We start from the raw sequence: 20,132 nt of genomic DNA, 5'->3' as shown, positions 1-20,132 counted from the left end.
GGACCATTCCGAACCCCGTCGCTGCCTGGGAACTGTCCGTTCACCCGGAGGGCCAGCGGCGGTTCATTTCGGCGCTGTTCGACACGGTCCGAACACGTCCATAAGTTCTCCGTGCCCTTCCCTTCCTCCGGCGGACCAAGCCGGGTACGAGATAAAAGTGAAGGTATCACACGGGAGACCGGCCGGTCGAAACAATAATATCGGGCCACCGTAATGGCCATCGGGCCGGCTTCGATCTGACCCCGCGCGCGCGCCCCGTGGAACGAAATGGACGCCAAAACCAATTCACATCACTCCGGTGTTGCGAGGCACGCCGCCGTGGCCATAATCGTTTGGGCCGGGCGTGCCACACGTTTGTGCTTCGCCAGTGTCACCTCGGGCGACTTTCGTGCCGGAATTGAGGTTGTCGTTGAGGGTAAGGAATGGGAAGAAAAAAAGAAAATAGGCACACCGCACCACCAATCCGCCGACGGACAACAGCACTCCAAAAAGGCGCGACACACACCGGATTCGATTCCGCGCTCGATTGGACGCGAACGAAGTTTGCTACGTAAACGATTCGCGTTTACGTCCCTTGGTTGGGTTCATTTTCTTGGTTCAGGCGATTTCCCTTTTTTCTCGTCCTTCCAGCGACAGTTCTTTTGACGCGAAGTTTTGTGTGTTTTTTGTCTCAAAATCCACGATCCCTTCCCGACGTCCTGAGAGGAAAACCCACGACGAACTTTGTGAATAGTCTCCCGCCCCGAAAGGACGCCGCACGGCTGAGGTTCCGGTGTGGCACACGGTGGGACATGATTCTATCATTTCAATTATGTCGCTTCGTTCGGTGCGTTCCGCGAATCGATTGTCTCGAACGTCTCGACCGGAGCCCAAAACGGACGAACCATCGGCGTGTTTGGGGAGAGTGCGACTTTGCTTCGCTTCGGAAAGCTGCGCCAGCTTCCGTATGGATGGACGTGCATGCACGGAACGACCATGAGTCACGTAGTCCAATGCGTCCGTGGGTTCAGCTTGCAGGCATAGAGCTGGTTGAGCTGAGAGGAAGGGGTCATGTTCGACACGAGACTTCGATTACAGGTTCGAGATTGAGTTCAAGTGCACAACACACCTGTGGGGAAAAAGCTGTACGATCGGGCATTGTACCAATAACATGCCGAATGGGTTGCGATTCTTATCCACTTCTGGATTGATTCGATGAATCGATATCGTACCGTTGCGATTGACATGTTTTAGGTAATTCAGATGTTCGTACACATCCATTGTGAGAGGACAAAACATATAAAACCTACCGTGTGTAGCAAATCTACCCAAACACTCTGAAGCAGACAGAATCTGCTGAGGTACTACATGTCGTTAGGAAGTCATGAGAAAATCATTCAAATGTTCCCTACATCAACGCTCTTGAATGCCGACACTCACCATCGAGCAAAAGGCGGCAACAATTCTTTGTGACGGTTGCCAAAAGGTTAGATTCAAATCTCTACGGAGGACAAAAGAGCGTCTCACTGAAGGAATTCTTATCGAGATGGATACGACCGGGAAGGATCGCTGTGCGATTCCCAGAAGTTATCAGTTTGTGCTTCGGAATGACATTTTCGAGCCATATATATGAACCATAAAAGTAGGCGATTCAATTAAGTAGCATCGAGATACGCAGAGGACACACCGTTGCGCGCCAGTTCCAGTGATATCTCAGATAGAGGTCTAGGGAGTTCTTCCCCAACCTGGATTACGTGCTGAGTGATATTTTCGGGATTTCCTTTTACTCCGCGGGAACGAACACATCTTTGCGCGCTGCAAAAATGGACAAAATGGTCACGACGAGGGGCCTACCTGAATCACCATAAAGTCCACTAGCCCGGAGTCGGTCAGAAGTCCATAAACCACGCAAATTACTATTATAAATATACCACGCATAAGCTTCCGAAGGCCGCTTCTATCCTGGGCTCGGAGTAAAACAGAAGCAGAACAGAGTTTCCTTTTTTTTTCTCCGCGTTGACAATTTCCATCGACTGAACCAGACGCTTATCTAAACTCTATTTCACTTTTATCTGACGCTCTCGCTTTCAATAGCACGGCCCGTGGGGTGAATCCTTCCGGGTATCGTTTATTATTTCCTTCGTGTTTCTTTTATTGAAGATGTGCCCACGAAAACACGCAGTTTGAGGATGTCTATATTCGCGAGTGAGTGTGTGTTTCCCGATTTAAATGTTCTCCACCACTCCGGGTCACTTTATCAAGTCCTTAGAAGGTACACTGGAATGAGGATAACAAGAACGATACAGGAGAAAATCGTTCGAGGCGTGTGCCTAGGTTGAAGCGCATTTAATTCTAGAGCCCCCACTTTCGAACGAATAGCTTGATAGCGCCGTGGTGTGAGGATTTCTTTTTATCTTCCCGTTAAATCCACACAAACTTCCTTACACCCGGCCTGGCCTGACAGGTGAGACAGGAAAGTGTTCCGTCAGCAAGGAACGTGTAACAGTCGGTACTGCGGTCCCAAAAATACAGGGAGAACACGTATTCCATCAATTCGACGCGGGAAGATCGATAACCATTGGCGGCCCTAAGTGGGAAATGATAATAAATACGCTTTTATGATAAACCCTCCTTCATATATATAAATATCCATTCGTTGATTGGATTCAATGTGCGTCGGGGTGGCAGTCGAAATGGAGCGGCCTGGTTGTTTGATAGCGAATACGTGAATGTTTGTAGGTAATTTTCCTGCTGACTCGCTTTCTTCCCGTGTGTTTGTGTGTGCGAGTGTGTGCGAGCATGTGTTTTTTTATCACGCCCTAAACGCAGCTTCATCCATTCATTCGAAAGATTGATCACGGTGCGGAAAACATATGAACCAAAGGAGGCGCTTGGGGAGCCCGCCAGGGGTAAATTTTGACGGGACGCAGAAAGCGACGGAAGCAAAGGGACACAAAACAGATCCAATTTTCCCCCCGGCTCCCCGCCGGCCGCACGCAGTTCCGCACGGGGGCTTGAGGTGGTTCAGTTTCCACTACATCTAGATAAATGACAGTGCTACATGCTGAGCGTGCGAGAAGAGATCGATTTGCCAAATATAGAAAAGGTCCTTTGTATGATGGCGGAAGTTTTATGAGCTTCCTCCCGGAACTCATTAATATGAGAATCCATAATTGTTTTGTGTTGTGGTTTTTTTTTGTATCGTGTGCGTGCGTGTGTTTGTTTCGCAAATCATTGGCCATTCGACGAAAGTAGTTTATCCATTTCTTGCATCCATTGGTCACGTTTAATTAATTATTGATTTCTTCTCCACCGGAGCAAATGATTCGTTTTCATGAGCTAGTCCCGGAAAGTCGTTTTCTTTTCACGAGCTAGCTAATTGGTCCCGGGGAGTCCGAGATATTGATTTTCAGTGAGCGGTTTGTTGATTTTGACGCCAATGGAAAATTAGGCCGCATAGATTTCTACGAAAGAAAACTTTGTTCTCAGACGCCGAGATGCTGACAGGCAGAACATTAGTGTTCGTCCAGAAGTACGGCTGTTGCCGTGGGCAGTTTGTTTGTCAAATAACCTTAAGACTATCATTTTCCTGAGTATGAAGAAGAAGCTAACTTTAAATGCTGGAAATGAGGAATGAGCAACAGGAAAATTAACCTTGTTAAGAAAAAAAAAATAAGAAAATTAAGTTGAATTGAATTGAATAATAGATTTTTAAACTCCGAACAAATTTTACTATTCTTTTAAATGATAATTGAGAGGTTCTAAAAATTATATTATAGATCCAAAGGAAGTTGATTTGTGACAAAGCTTTCATCATATTATCAAAGGGAAATATATTTGTTTTCTTTTTTAAATGCTTTAGAACATGTCAATCGAGAGATGACAGGCAGCCAGAATTTGAGAACATAAGTTTATAAGAGTTTACAAATTGTAGTACTTACAGTTTACGGACAGGGTGACGGTCGTTTCCAGCTTGTCCTTCTCCGCCATGGCACGGTTCCACACAACACACCGGAACTTGGCTCCATCGTCCTCCCGCCGAGGCACTATCGACAAGGTGCTCGAGGTCCGCAGATCCTTCGAGCCGCCCTTGGTGATGGTTGCCTTGAAGGGTTTCTCCGAACCCACCCGGTACCAGCTGGAAGGGATGGAAAAGTATCGTAGGGTTGTCAACAGTGATATATAGAAACTGGGTTGGTAAATTTTCCTCCGCAAAAAAATAAAAACTTACGTGATGACTGGATCCGGCGATCCCCCGATGCTGCTGCAAGTGAGGTCGAACTTTTCATCCTCGGTGGCCCGCAGCTCGACGGGCTCCACGAACGGCGGCTGCGGTGGCGTCAGAACGGTCAGATTGTAGTACTCCTGATGCACGTCTGCACCGGTTCCGCTCGCTTTCACCCGGCATTCGAAGCGGCCATTATCCCGACCGTATGACGTGTTCACGATCGTCAGATCGTAGATGCCTTGCTCTGGCCGGAAGTCAATTCTGGGTAAATGGAATAGAACAACAGAGAACGAAAACATTAAGTCGGATGCACGCAGCAGATTCCGGGATTTATCCAATACGTCAGATAATGGTTCACGGTAGGCGGCCATAAACATCCCCGGGTAGAAGAAGGGGCCCGGGTCGTCAACAAACTTACAACTAGCCCCAGCAGCGATTGTTTATCGTTGCTTGAAAATAAATGCATACGAACCACAACACAGCGGTTCGTTCCGTTTGGTATCACGGATGTAGACTAAATATTTTCAGGTCACGCTTTTTCAGGTCACGGAGAAATTAGAAATAAACCGCTTCGGTGCAACCTCAGGAAAATGCGCACGTGCTCCATTAGAAGACGTGAATATTTGGAAAACTGAATGGACCAGATTTCATCAGTCGTACATGAAAGCAGAAATTCGAATGTAAACATGAAAATTAATTTGTTTACATTTTAACCTATGAACTTAAAAGTTATTTATTATCAAATTTATGATTAATGAACTAGTTATGTTTGTTCTAAAGTACAGTTCAAATCAACAATATTTGTAAAAAAATGATTTTTGGAAAAATTAATGAAGTAGAATTTATAGACTGATTCGAATCTATTAAACGAATTCCTCTGATATCATCTACTCAATCACACACGCGTATGCGAGGGTTCTTCAACATCTTTTTTGGACAAAACGCATTTTGCAATATGTATCAACATTTCAGGTGTTTCGTACATATTCTAACGGGAAGGCAGCAACAACAACGTCCGCTCCCTTTTCTCGAATATCGAGGCACCTATTTCTGACGTCGATAAATGCCACCAATCATCCAACCGTCTGCAAATAGCTCGATCGTACGCGCAAAAGGTATTTTGTTTTGCTTCCAACAATGTCCGAAATCGCCAATGCATTGCTGAGCCACGATTTTCCAACTCAACCACTAAACATTTTACATCGTGCGTGCGGTGTATGCAATGTAGCGCAGCCGAGTATAGACATAACAACGAGGAAAAATAGGAACCACAACGAGGAGTTGTCTGCGATGTGTTCCAGTCAAACATTCGTTGCAAATACAATGGGATTGGTTGGTACTCGTTGGATGTAGGAAGATTTACACAGTTTCGCGTCACGGTTTAGACAGGCAAAATAGTAACAGTACGATAGTGGAGGTAGTTCGAGTGCATTGAAACAGAACAACAGTACAACAGAAGATATGTACGGTGCATTTGCTATGCAGTGTTCCATAATGCTGCCAAATTTTGAAACAATCAGCACGCATGAACCTTTCTGGGAAAACAACAAAACGACTTGAGCTATTAAAACAATATTTTATTACCAGTAGCTTTTGATAGTTTTATTGGATATTAAAATAATACTATTCCTTCTTTGTTCAATAAGGACCTTTGGTTACCTTACTAATGGCTTGAGCAAACAACTTTCCAAATTATACATTTTGTACAGGAAGTAAAACGTAATGATTACACCTTTAAAAGTTCCTCTGTAAACCGTGTTTTAGTTTAGTACTCACGAGACCTTGCATTCAAACCATTGGGGCAACGAGGCTCATAACAATAAGAAAAAAGCTTGTCCAAAACCATCGTTAATGTGGCCATCGTAAAATTATGAAACAAAGAATTAGCCTAAGCCACGGAGGCTTTGGCAGAAATCCGTACGGAAATGCCAGCGTCCCACCTTCCGCGCGGAATGAATGGAAAAAATTTAGAAGAAATAAAGCAATCATAAAATAAATCATGCCACACGCCACCTACAATGCGAAACGATGCAATGATTTACGATTCGGGTGCCTTTCCGCTGCCGCCATTCGGACGGTGATATTTTTGCGTAACACATTTAACGGCCCTCCCTCCGATCGCGCTGGGTGTCGCCCGGTCGTTAGTGCCTCCCTCCCCCGGCACCAAAACTTCCGATTTTCTCTGGTAGAACGTTGGTGGCGTGCGGCGGGAAAAATGGAGGTCTCCTAAACTTTTGCGAGGTAAAACAAAAGGAAGCAACAACAAAAAAAACCCCCCGCGCCCAAATAAAACGAGTAATCGCTGATGAAGCGCCCTGTTGATGGAAAGTTTGGTTAGGAGGACTTGCTGAGGGCGACAGCTGAAGCATAAACAACCAAACTGATCCGTAGAACAAGCTGCCCCGAAACGGCACTGGCTCGTTTGCCAGTGCAACGAGCCACTCGGCCGAACCCTCGGCGTTCTGTCCAGGCCGGAGGAGTTGTTATTCTTGGGATAATTATGTTGGGCGAGCATTACTTTTCTTTTCCTATTTTCGGGCCTGCTCCAGGTTTCTTCTGGCTTGTTCCGTACCGGTTGAGCGCTGGACGGCGAACTTTGAAACAACAAAGTGGTGAAAAACACTGGCAGGGCGCCAGCTTTGTCGCGATATAATGGTGAACTTTCCCCGGTTTTTCGAAATGTATGGTTTTTGCCGGCCCTTTTCCCGCTGTGACTGTTGTTTTCTTGTGCCTCAAATATTATTTTAGGTTGTTTTCAAAGGTCAAAGGCTTAACCGGGTGAAGACGCTTCCGTTCCGTTCAAGGAATTGGCGATAAATTAGTAAGTGGGGAGGAAATTTTTAAAAAAATATTTAAAAACGGAGCACTGCTCATGTTGCGCAATCGACGGAAATACCAACCGCAGAACTTACAATTCGTCAACCACAAATCGTATTTCGTAATCGAATTGTTTACTTAATGCCATTAGAATGGCGTTTTAGACTTTGTTTGATTATGTTCTGGTTGATCTGGTATGTGAAATGAAAAGGATATTCATCATTTTGATTAATCAATTCCGACCCATTCAGGCGAGATGTTATTCCACTACGGTATTATTTACTTCAGTTTCCGAGATGTTATAATGGCGGGATAGTCAAAGTATAACGTGCGCAATGGAGTAGAAAAATGGCAACAGAAAAGGATCTTTTTAAAAAAAAAACCAGTCGGAAACTGCCAGCGCCGGGAAATGGAGCAATGCTTCTACCAAATCAACTCAACCGGCCGACCACCGCCGCCCTCCCTCTAAAGCCCTGCCCCTAACCTTTTTGCTGCCTCTTGTTCAAACGGTGAAGTGCCCTCGCATCGCTCTATATTGCTTATTTGACAAATAGCATAAAAGCTTCTCGGAACCAGCAGGCGGTAAAAAAGTTCAAAGGACAAACAGGACAAATCGAAAGCCTCATAAGGACGACGACTGTGGTTTCGGATGCGGTTGCGTCCCGGCACTAGCGCTAGTGATGTTCCGCCGAGCAAGCAGCATGATGACGAAGTTTGCGGAAAACTTTTACACCTTTGCTGGACGCAGGACGACGGTTTTGGAGTGGATTGGGCGAGCGGAGCGATTGTAACATACATCTGGGAGTTTGGGAATGTTTTGATGGGTATGTTTACACAGGCGGTAGAAGGGAACGGTAGGGCCGATTTGATGTACGAACAAGAGAGAGGGAGAGAGAGAGAGAGCGGGTGTGTATGTGTGTGATACTGATAGCCTCAAATGATGAAAGTTATAATATGATTGAAGTATCTCTTTGTTCGGCTCCCGATTAGATGAAGAGAACATTGAATCATAGCCTAATGAGGGCCAGCAGTCGATCAAACTGAATAACAAAACCTTGTATTAGGAATAAAAAGGTAAAATTTTCCCAGGTGCTTACCAAAGCTGGAACCATTTCATCACTTTTGTCGTTTTAAATGTTCCTAGGTATAGAAGTAACACCAAAAGTTATTCGCAAAACTATTGCATCCTTTCCAATTTTCTTGTCGTCCAGAGCGCGGTCGGTTGGAAAAAAGACCGGTTTTCGCTAGGAAAATGATGGCAGACATCGGCTGCAAAATAAACGTGCAGCTCGTGAAACTCAGCTGGCAACAGTTTTTCCGCGCGACGTAGAGTTAGAGTCAGCGCACGAAATGCATTGCTTTGATCCTTTTTTTTTTTTGGAAACTCGTCAGAGGTTGCCTCCTGTTGGTTTTGGTGGTTTGTTTTCCGACCGTGTGACTGTTGTTTTCCACGAACCCTGCTACCCCCCCTTCCACCAGCTCGACCCGTTCGAATATTTATCCTGCCACTCCCACTATGATTCGCAGATGCAATCTCGTTTAACGCTCCTTTCACGCTCCTATGCAGACCGTGTTTTTCACCGAACTGTGGCGCTTCGGCGCCAAAAATGTTTAATATTCATTACCGTGGTCTTTATGCTGCGGTTTGCTTAACTGGAGGGGTGAAATAATAATAAACCCCGTTGTTGGTGCACATTTTATCAGTTATTTGACACTTTTTAACCAATCTGATCGCGCAACCACGGTGGTCGCCATGTTGGAACGGAGTTGATTTTCTTTTTCTCGCAGCCCACAACCTTCAAAACGTTAAGAAAATAATGGATGGCCTTGGGGTGCTGTAGAAAGGTCAACAAATTTTCGTTGAAATCCGTCTAGCTTCTGAAATAACAAGTAGCTGGCAATGAGTAATTCCAGAGAGTGTCTATCCTCCTATTTTGTTAAGAAAATAATTTTTAAAAAATATGTTCATAACTTTTATATTCTCTAGTCCGAAACAATAGTAATAATACGACCATTACAAGGAGCTGATTATTAAAAAAACATGAAATCATTTATCCTGTTAACTATGGTAATCTCAATATTAGAAAATATGTCACATTTTAGTTTCATCAAAAAACTGATATTAGAATTTTGTAATTATTTTAAAATTTTCTTTCAAATTGTATACAATCTGGAATTGGGTATCTAAACGGTCATTGTAAACCGCTGATTTAAGGTCAGAATAGTTAATACATTACAATTTCAAGCATCTAATACGGTAGTCATTGGTAAAACCGATTCCTTATCGATTCTGTTTAGAGCCACAATCTTCAATTGATCGAACAAATAGAATAGACAAGCGAAGAAAAATAATGTATTGATTAGTTTACATTAGAAACAACTTCATCCGTAATTTTGTTGAAAAAATATAAAATGTAATGGTTGGAAGTTGATATTGAAAAGGATTTGTGTTTGGAGGAAACGATAAACCCCTTTTATGAAACGCAAACTGTGCCTAAATGAGATTCTTGCGAAACATTTGATTTTATTTAGCTTAACAAGCTGACGCCTTTTAGGTCATTTTCATACTACACCCTACTCCTGTTATATATTTGTCCAGGTTTAAATAATTACGCCAATAGAAATATGGAATACAAATGTATTTTATGTACGATTGGAAAACATTCGAATGATTTTGATAATGCTTATGGTTTTGGTACTTATCTGAACAGTCTGCCTGGACCAGACTTTTCACCGGATGCAGAATTAAAAATCAATATTTAAACACACGACCCAACGATGCCTTGGGCGTAGAACGAAAACACTACGCTGGCACATAACGATTTGAGAAAAAACCTTGTGCAGTGGTGTTGTCATTTTCCGAAAATATTGAACGTGATTCCGCTTTTAGGGAAGCTGCTTTCCTATCAGTTTGGATGCAGAACGTCCAGCGGCAAGTAAGGTGCTGTGCATGATAATCGTGGGATCCCCACACGATGTCGCTGCAGTTTTCCAGCGTCCTGTTTTTTTTTCTTTCTCATTTCCATCGGGGAATCGCTTTCGCACGTTTTCCTGAACGCGGGTCGGTCGAGTCGGTCCCGCCGAATGGCCGAAGCTTATCAACGGCGTACACCGTTGCGCGGGCGGTTAGCCGCTCGAACGCCGCGAATAATGGATTCGTGATGGTTCGTTTATTTGCTGAAAATTCTCACCACCACAACGCGAGCCCCTCTCACCTGGCCATCCTTCCCCCCTTTTCTGTGGTTCCTTCGCCGTGGCCGCCCTGGCGCGTGAAATAAATATGTGCATTTCCGACTCGGCCACATCCGGAATATTAAACCGGAACCAGCGATGGGCGAAGCTGATTGGCACCGAGCAGACACATACACACACAAATACACAAAGCCGGGGTGAGGGAAAATTCGATGCGTACTTCACACATCCCACCCACCCAAACACACCCAAACTTACCTGTAGTTCGTGTTGAGCTGGACATTCTTGATGGCAACATTGTCGAATTTGTTTCCCGTCGAACGTGCCCAGTAGTAGGAAAAATCGCTGGCTGCCGACTGTTCGCTGAATCGGCACTTCAGCGTCACCGTTTCGCCCTCGCGCGTGTCGCGAATCTCGTCCGCGGCCGCGATGCTGGCGAGCGTGATGAGCGTCGAAACCGTCACGGAGAATGCCACCGCTAGAAGAGAAACGGGGGAGAGAAAAGGAAAAGAGAAGAAAACTTGACATCAGACATCGGGCGAAGATGTGGTGGTGGGTGTTATAAAAATACGTTCTAATGGGACGAGACCGCTGACCGGGTTTTATCACGTCGCCCTTCCCCCCGCGCATGCCGGGGAAAGCATAATTAACACTACAATTTAGAGCTCGCTGGATAAGCCAGCCCTGCGTTAGAACGCGCCGTGATGCATCTGAAAAACGTTTCCACTTTATTGATTTATTGTCGCGCATCTAATGGACGAAGCTTTTAGAGCGTACGTCGTTGTACGTACATTAGGCAAACGGTGTGGAATCGACTGCCCACAATAAAATGCATGATTAATATTACCGTTACCGAACGAACGAACCGTCAAACCAGGGACGGCATCGACAAATCCTACCAATTTGACTGTTGCGCGGAAAAGTTGAGCTAGAAAAGCCGCAACGCATCGCATCGAACCGTCGTAGCACAAATGGGTGGAAAAGTGGAACCCGCGTTGTGCGATTTTCCAGTTGATTTTATTCGTGTTGTTTGATGTTTTGAAATATGCTCGAGAAACAAGGCAGCAACCATTCGACGGCCCCCATTACCGACAAAGTGCTGTTTGGAGTGAACTTTCGCGCCCACCGCGATTTCTACGAATGAAGCTGGACCATCGGAGCTGGCGGCTCCGAATACCGGGGCTGGCTGGCTACAGTGCGCTTTATGGGTTGGCCATTAGAAACAAAGTCCGGGGGGCCAGTTTGATGCCGAAGGTTGGAGTTGGAGGATATTTTTCTCCGGACACTTTACCCGGGCCAATTTGCGTGGAGGCGAACCGGTGCCGGGAATGTAGGAGTTCGGGACCGGTTCGTTTCCTCCTGGTCAAGCGAGGACTAGCCCCCTCCCTCCCTCCGTCCGCGTGTACTGTTTTTGTAATGATCGTTCGGATGACAAAAAAAAAGTGTGTGTGGGAAAAAGCGCTTTACGCAAATTGTCACAACTTTATCGTTGACGGTTACTCGTCGTCTTTTAACGAGCGCCGTTTGTTTCCTTTATGGCTGCAGCGCGCGCCGAAGAGAGCTAGGCGTTGGGGTGGAACAAAATGAGCCGTAATAAAATACGGCCACTTGTACAATGGGCACATTTGTATATGAACTTCGGCGATTCGAAACGGGAACGATTTTGTGACGGACGGTTTTTTTTTTTTTTTTATTTTCGGTGTTTTGTCGGTTTAACGCGGGCGCGCGCAGATCATCTCGAATTAACACATTTTCGGGGACGAATTTTGCGAAGGTATTAAAAACTGTAGTACGTCCGCTGTGTAATGCGTTTGCGATTATGTTGTTGAGTGATAAACTTTGGCCGTAAACCGTGGTTTTATCTGCATGCAGTTGTGCAAGTGTCGAAATACGGTGGATACATTAGGGACGTAAGAGGAAGTTTGAATCACAGGCATAAAGGATAACTAAAATAAAAAGTAAAATAATCACATTTTTAAAAGTTGTGTCTTTTTTATACTGTTAAAAGTTCATTGGGGATTCATTCCTTGTATCTTGGTTTCTTGGATATAAATTCGGTTGCAAACGATGTAATAGTAGTAGTAGTAGTAGTAAATGACTAATTTTGTATTAATAATTAATTGATTGACATCATTCATAACATAGTCCTAACGAATTCACAGTGAGTTTTGTTCAGTATTTTTAAATATCGTTGGAGTTGCCGTTGTGAATATTTGAAGGGCATAAAAATCCGTATAGTGGGGAAAAATGAGAAAAAAAACACGTTAGCAAAATCAAATTTAATAACATTTTAGCTAACACAAATTTGATAACATTTACCTAAACCTAAAACTTAACTGATTTACCTATTTCCTATACAAGACAAGTGCAATAATGAATGTCACTTGTAATAACAATTGTAGTGCAGATTCATAGGAAGTCACTTATCATAGGTAAATTAGTTATTAGTAGTTGTAGTATTAAGTAAAAACGATTGAAACGTAATTCTAAGCCACTGTGAAAGCATCGCTCAAAGCCGATTTCAGCTGCAGTCTGTTTGCGTTCCAAGATTCATGTCTGTTTATTGAACCGCGAAATTCATTATCGTCCAGCATGCACGGCCGACCTTCGCGGTCCGCTGGCCGGTGACTGATTCCGAGCTGATTCATAAATAAAATCCAATCCGCAAAATTTCTCTCCACCTTCCAGATGCCACCGGGATGGCAAGTTCCGGCCCAACACAAGCCGTCATCGTCCTAGCGGTTTTCACTGCACAGAGTGTAGCCACCAGGAATCGGGAATCGGCACTCGCCAAACATCACCAGCGGGGGTTGCATGTTTTTGCTCCTTTTTGTTCGTGTCGCGTAAATTTTCGCTTTGATGACTACTGTGGGACGGTCCGGTCCAGTGGGCTAAACTAGTCTGGTGCTTAGTTTTGGCTTCGATGCGGTTGCGTTCGCCAGGATTTTTGGGTTGGCTTCGGGAAACGGTAACGCTTGTCGCGTTTTCTTTACACACAAAAAAGAGTTTGACCAAACGACAACGGGGACGATGGTCGGGTTACCTTGGCGTTGCTGATGGCGGGTTCTAGAGCTCGTTTGCAGCAACGCGGAGAAATTTACAGCGTAACCCGTTTGCGTGTAAACTTCAGTGCCCAGAACCGGGAATGGCCGGAAGCGAGTGGATGAGTCCTCTGCACGCTTTTCGTTCCCGTTGACACCACCGTCGGTGCGGATTCTGGTTGTCAGTATGTCGGACCACGCGGTTTCAAGCATGACACGGACGATTGAAGCATGAAACGTGAACAATGTTGATGCATACCGTCATGTTTTTGTTTGCAGCACTGATTCATCTCAAAGTACTCTTGTAACCTCACGGTAAAACCGTACCTTCCAGCGAAATGAATTAATCAGTTCGGAGGAAAACGACTTCCCAATGCCAATTCAATTTCATATGTTCATGGAAACGATTTAAAAAAAAATCGCATTGCGATATGGACATATTTAATTGGAAATAATCAAAACAATTTTCTCAAAATTTAACATGTTCAACAGTATTCCTGGTATCGAGAAAGTAAAACATTCAAGTTTAATCTGGAATCAAACAATCACGACTCATATCCTTTAAGTTGAAATCGAATAAATTGTCCAAAGATTAACCTATCAAACTAACCAAAAAAAACGTATATATGTTGACGGGCAGAAAATGGCCATGCCTTTCGGCGAAAAAGAAATTAATTCGAAAGAATTGGCTATAAAATGACTACAGATTGAAAAAAAAAGTTAATAACCAAGTGATCCAGCATTAAACATTCATTAAACACATTCATCGTGATTGCAACGAAAATAATAAGCACAATCAAATAAAATCATTAAGAATGCAATGGCCCATTCAATGATCCCCACACACAAACACACGGAAACGGAAGCACGGGACGATCGCTGAGTGCAAGGGAAAACGTACCGTGGCGGAAAATCCCAACCCCACAGACGCGCAACATCATATTTCGTCAGAGAGTAAACACGAAAAGGACATAAATAAAAAGAAAGCGACAGAGAGGAGGAAAAAAAAACAACGTGGCGGGAACATGCGACGCCCGGGGAAAATTGCGAGGAAAGAATATTTCGCCAAACCACAACCATCCGCACGTTTAATGGGGCGGCTTTTGTATCTGTGTGGACGCAACAAATTGTCTGAAGATAATAAATAAAATAAATAGCAATAGTTTATCCGTTTCATCCGTTGCAGCGTTGGCGGCGGCCGGGTAAAGCTCGCGCAAAGCTGTGCAGTTATTAAAATTAAGCACAAATCGTTAATCATGGTGAAGTTGTGTACACTTTGGCGCACGGGACCGCAAAAGGCAAGCAAACTAAAAAACACGGAGAGCAAAGCAACAAAAAGAAACAAAAAAAAAAAGAACGTAACAAGGACCAGAAATCAGCGCGGAAACGAAACTCCCTCCGCCCCATGAGGCGGCGCCCAGCCATCAGTGGGGGGCAGATTAAAAAGTGGTTGCGAGAAAGCAGCGAAACGGAATGGAAACTGTTTAGCAACGGCACGAACTTTTCCGCGCGGAAGTATCGTGACGCTAGTGGGGCAATGCGTCGTCGCCAGGATGCAACAGGCTATCCGTGAGGAAGGGGAGGGAAAGAAAAGGTGCGGAAAGAAAAGGGTTGTATCGACGGGGGGTCGAGTGAAATAATAATTGAAAAAAAGAAAAGGAAAAACGGTGACCTAACGAAAAGAAAAAAAAACGAACTAAACTCGAGCGGAGCGAAGAAGTCCAGATGTCACACAGAGGTTAGCGCCGGGCGGTAATCTTTGCCCAGCTTTAATCCAGTTTACCTTCTTCTTCGTGCTTTGTGGCTCCTCTTGAGTTGGCTGACTTGTCGTGTTTTTTTTTCCGTGCCAGTTTATCTTTTGCTTTCGTGGCGTGGACAAGCTTGCCGAAGACACACACATATGGCGCGCGGAAAGACTTATGAACTATGCGGGGTTACATCAAACCGCGTCGTATCGCCAGCATAAGCACAACCGGTGAACCGGTGAGTGTAACGATACTTGCCCCCCAACAAACTGGAGCAAGCGCGCGGGGCCATCTTATTTTGCAAGATATTTATTTTATGTTCCCTTTTTACGAGACCGGCGCAATCTGGAAAGCTAGATCGGGACGGTTGTAGTTCGAGAGACAGCTAAGAAACTAACTTCCAGCTCCGCTTCTAGATCGAACTACTTTATGCTTCCACCGGACTTTATGCTTTTTCTAACCATATCCTTGTGTAAACGCTTACCGGTTTGTTGTTTCAGCCGAAATGGATTGTAAAAACGAGTTCAACAATTGTTGAAACTGAAAAGTTTATGATACATGTGCAATCATTCCACTGGATGGGATAAAAACAAGCAGAAAAGACAGACCAGGTTAACGCTTACAGGCAAGCGACTTGAGACGTGTCGTTTGCTGTGTTTCGAGCGAACATTCGTGCCCTTTTGCTCCCGCTGGCAACACACAAACACACACACACACATTAGGGGGTTTTCGCAGATTGTCATAAATTAAAATGTAAAAGGTTCCAAAAGTGAATGATATCGAGAGAAAGTGGTGAGATGATGTCGTCGTTTGTGGCCAGCGAGAACCGCTTGACGGTTGTCTCCTTTTCCGGTGACTCATCGTCAAGAGCAAGGCTTATGGAGTCGGTGATGGGAGGAGGGGAACTTTCCGAAAAGCGTGTCCCATGTTTTTCCCGCTTCGGAACAAGAGCAGGAAAAGCGCAACCGCATGCCGATCGGGCCGTGTTTGGTGAAATTTAATAAAATTTCCCAACGCTCATATCGTTTTCAGCTTTGCGGTACAACGGAGGGCGGTGGGAGGGGGTGGAAAAAATAATGTTCTTCGCCAATGTATGGACCAATGTATTGCAAACAGCGTTCACGAACGCTTCGTTCTTGGGCGGAAACACCAGAGGGAAAATTATCAACGCCGGAACGCAGCAAATGGGACATAGTTCATTTTCTTCGACATGAGTTGTGTAGTGTTGTGTTATTTCCATGCTACAAAACATATCATTTACGTTCGTGCCCACACGAGTTTTTCCTTTTCTTTTATCGAATATGTTTTCATTGGACTACACATTATTATTATAGTTTTGCGAGCCCGGATGGATGGGCAGGAACATTTTCACTTGGCTCGAACGGGTCAAGTAAATATTGACTTTTCCACAAAGGTAAAACAATTTCAACGAAACTAGAACTGTTTTCCCGAACTTTTTCCACCAGAAAGCAATCCGTATGGCTGGAGATACTGGTTGGGATGTTGGGCGTTTGTGTTGATGTTCTTCGTTATGCATCCTTCGGAAAAAGTGGATCGAGTAGAATCAGAGCCGGCAGAAACCCGGACCGCACTCGAAGGTTCCGAACCGAGCCGACGAAATTGTTTTTCACCTTGAGCCAAACAGCAATTTCTGCAAAACAATGCTGTTTGTTTGACTTTCCACCGCCGTCCCAACCCAGCGCCCTCCCGAACAAATGCAATCAGCCGCGCAGATCAGACGATGCGATGCTGGAAATGATAAGTCAATTTACCAAACGGCCTCTATTTTCTTTCCCCGAGCACTAGTCCGGGTCGGGTTTGGGAGGGGGAACAAAAAATTCTGTCTCCGGGAGAAGAGACGGGATTGAGATGAACACGGTACGTGGACGTGGGCTTTCGTCGTCGGTAGGCGATTTATCCTCGCAAGGATCGGATTCAGTGTCAGATCGAGCGAGTGATATGGAGTTAGCTTGCGCAACAAAAACGAAACCCTCAAAAACACGAAAAGAAAAAAAGGAGGGGGAGGGGGGGGGGGGGGAAACATTGGCAAAAGGTACAGAGAAGAACTCGGACGAAAAAGGGGTGGACAAAAAGCGAACGGTTTGACCGGAAAAGTTCATCTGATTTCATTCGACTCGTGCCTTCGGTAGTTTTCCGGGCGTGTAGTTTTCCCGCACGGCGGTACCCCCCCTTTGCTAGGATCCCCGGTTTTCTTCTTCCTTTTTCCCACTCGATAGGTTTCTTTCATTTTCCGCACAAATCACAACCGCTCGCATTGCCGGATGCTGCTGGCCCGGTGTATGATTGTCTGTTTTCGGAAGGCTGCACTTCTGCCTTCACACACATACAACACCGTGACACGATTTCCTTCTTCCGTTTTTCTTTTCGCTCACCCAAACCACAAACCGGGGTTAGTGGATTGGTGGCCCAGTTTGCTGGCCGCAAAAGGACATCATGTTTACGTGCGTCTCAGCAGGAATGTCATTGATTAGATTTAGCCTTTCAACGAGGCCCGCGTCAGCAGAACCTTCGACACTGTGTGTGGCCACACCAAGACAAAAGCCGAAGAGGAGGAAAGGGAAAAAAGAGCGCCGGGTAAAGTGGAAGCCAATTTCCCGATCTAATCCCGGTCAGTGGCAGAAGTTCTCGACATTGGGAACGCCCTCCCGAAATGCCATCGGAGATACGGCCGCCGACTCCGTTTGATGGATAATACACTAAACGGATTCGGAAAGAAATTATAAACTTTTGCAGAGGCACAAAAACCCGGGGCCCGGGACCCGGGCCACCTAGGTCGGTGGCTTTCAACCGAGCAAAACCAAAGTGGTCGCTTTTCGGCTCGAGTAAGGGAGCGAAGAAAATGAGATTTGTATCGAAACTTTCTTTCTGCCCTCGAAATCGATCAAAACTTTGCGGCCGCCCTCGGTAAGAAATTGAAATTCTGGGCCAGCAGTTTGGCCTCCTCCCCTCCCTCCGTCGGGGGTTGGAGGTCTTGTGTGGGCTCATTTATATGCTGAATCCGGATTGACGAGTCACCACCGTGCGCTCCCAGCGCAAGAAGAAGTTGCTTTCGATTTTGAGGAAAATTGAAATCGCGACAGCTTATGCTTTTCAAAGCCAACCCTCCCCCCACCGTTCGCTGGCATCCGGCATCCGGGGAGAAAACATTTCGTTAAGCACGGCAAAATCCAAGGCCAAGAGAGTGCCACCGGCATCAGTGTGTCGCACCTGCGAGCATTCAGGCGGACAAAAGGGATACCACCGACGCCGCCCATCACGACCAGAGCCCCGTGCGTCCTCGGGGGTGGTGGAGGGAGGAATGGTGGGGTGGCTTTTCACACATACTCTCCCTATCCGACACGAGTCCAATTGTTTTGACAGTTCCAGCTGCGGAGGCGGTGTCAGACGCAGTGAACCGTTGCGAACACCTAAGTACCCCGGGCTGGCTGACGTTTGGATCTGGCGAAAAGGTATACTTTCCCACCCCTCTCACCCGGCTCGCCAGGGGACGGGACACACTTTTCCGACAACCGCCGGGGGCTCCGAAACACTTTGCTTTCCTCCCATCCGCCACCGAAAGCTGCGCAGCTAATTTGTCGCTTCATCAGATCTCAAAATGACACTTTTGCCGGAATTTGTAGGACGTTGAGATCGTGTGTGTGTGTGTGTATGTGTGTGTTCGGGGGCAATTGGCGAACCCGCAAAGAGGGCGAGATGTTGGTCGGGATTGGTCGGTAGGGCAGATCTGCGAAATAACAACCATTTGCGAGCGACCAGACACGTGCACGATAAACGCAGTCGGACAATTTGCCGTAACTGCCTCGAGTGGTTGACTTTTACTTTCGATAGCTAATAATGGAGTGTTGAAAGGAAACCTTAAAACCCATGGGACACGAGTAGGTTTAGGATTTGTTGCAAGTTTTGGCTGTTAATTTGTATTCAGCTACAAAACGTTCAGTTTCTACAGCATTACGTAGCCTAAATTGACTTTATTGGTTGGTAAAATGGTAAATTAAGTTTAGATTCAAAATTCACTCAATTTCTTTTACTTCTTAAATAACAATTGCGCTTAACATTGCAATGTCTAAGACATATCGATTGTTGTTATTTTAATTTAAACTTTTGTTGTAGGATAAGATGTTAAAATTTAATAACAAAAACATAACATAACAAGAATACTGAGCACTATGAGTTTAAAAGAGCTTCTTGTAAATGGCTGATCATTTCGAACGTCTGCAACAGTGAACGTTAAATTAAATTAATCCGTTTGAGTATGTTTTGAACATATTAAGCAACTTAAACAAATATAGAAACAGTGAAGTGCAGAACCACATTGAGAATACCTGCAGGAAAAATGGTGATAACATGAAAGTGAATACATCGATTGGGAGAAATTTAAACAGGTTGACGGTTTTAAACTCACTTAACGACAATTGTTCGTTTTTTAAATCTCTAAATGTAGTGTTTTAAAAAACAACATTAAAGTGAATGACATTGTTATCCATACACTGTGAGAGTAAATGTCAACAGAAGCAGAACGATGTATATGCAAGTAGTTGAGGAATGAGTCAAAAAATCAGTTCCACTGGTTTAAAGTGTACTTATTGCCCTGCGAAGTGAAGTATCTCATCTGCAAACTAACCGGAAACGAGGTTTATCATTCGCGTATTTCTAGCAACGATGGTTGTCTGTTTGTTAAGATTTTTGAAGCTATGATTTCGGCTTTTCAAGCATTTAATTGACTACTCGCTTCCACGATTTTTCGTTTGTGTGGGCAGCATCAGAAATTTAACGTTTAATGAAATCCATACGCCCACCTATCCGTTCTTATCTTATCCCGTGCATGCCGTCCGAGGCTTAGGCGCCTCTCGACGAAAGGGCACCACAAATCGCAGAGCGAAAATAGGAAGAACTTCCATTCGGCTCCAAATATTGACACTGCTGTTGAATGTTGACCAAGTGTTGCCACGGCGCAAGGAAACGCAAACACCGCACTCTGCCGGGGCCCATTCCCATACGCAGGAAGCTAAACTCGATTATAAGTTAATTGAAGAAAACACAAACAAATTTAGCCTTCCAAAAGAATGGGAAAAAAGAGTTCGTCAAACGTTTTCCGGTTCCAGCTTGGAG

The 20,132-nt window shown here is 45.0% G+C and overlaps 1 protein-coding gene across 1 annotated transcript in view; it reads right to left on the bottom strand.

Annotated features, from left to right (window-relative positions):
- Nucleotides 1–20,132, bottom strand: part of LOC131264356 (neuronal cell adhesion molecule-like) — a 205,102-nt gene that overhangs the window by 97,085 nt on the left and 87,885 nt on the right. Inside the window, exons 2-4 of the mRNA XM_058266660.1 lie at nt 10,475–10,694; nt 4,211–4,468; nt 3,921–4,117 (exon numbers count right to left, since the gene is read on the bottom strand). Of these exons, the coding sequence (XP_058122643.1) occupies nt 3,921–4,117; nt 4,211–4,468; nt 10,475–10,694 (675 nt within the window). The remainder of the gene's footprint in view (nt 1–3,920; nt 4,118–4,210; nt 4,469–10,474; nt 10,695–20,132) is intronic.

This window comes from Anopheles coustani, chromosome 2, assembly GCF_943734705.1.
Source record: "Anopheles coustani chromosome 2, idAnoCousDA_361_x.2, whole genome shotgun sequence".
Lineage (NCBI taxonomy): Eukaryota > Metazoa > Arthropoda > Insecta > Diptera > Culicidae > Anopheles > Anopheles coustani.
This window is presented reverse-complemented; position numbering and strand designations above follow the sequence as displayed.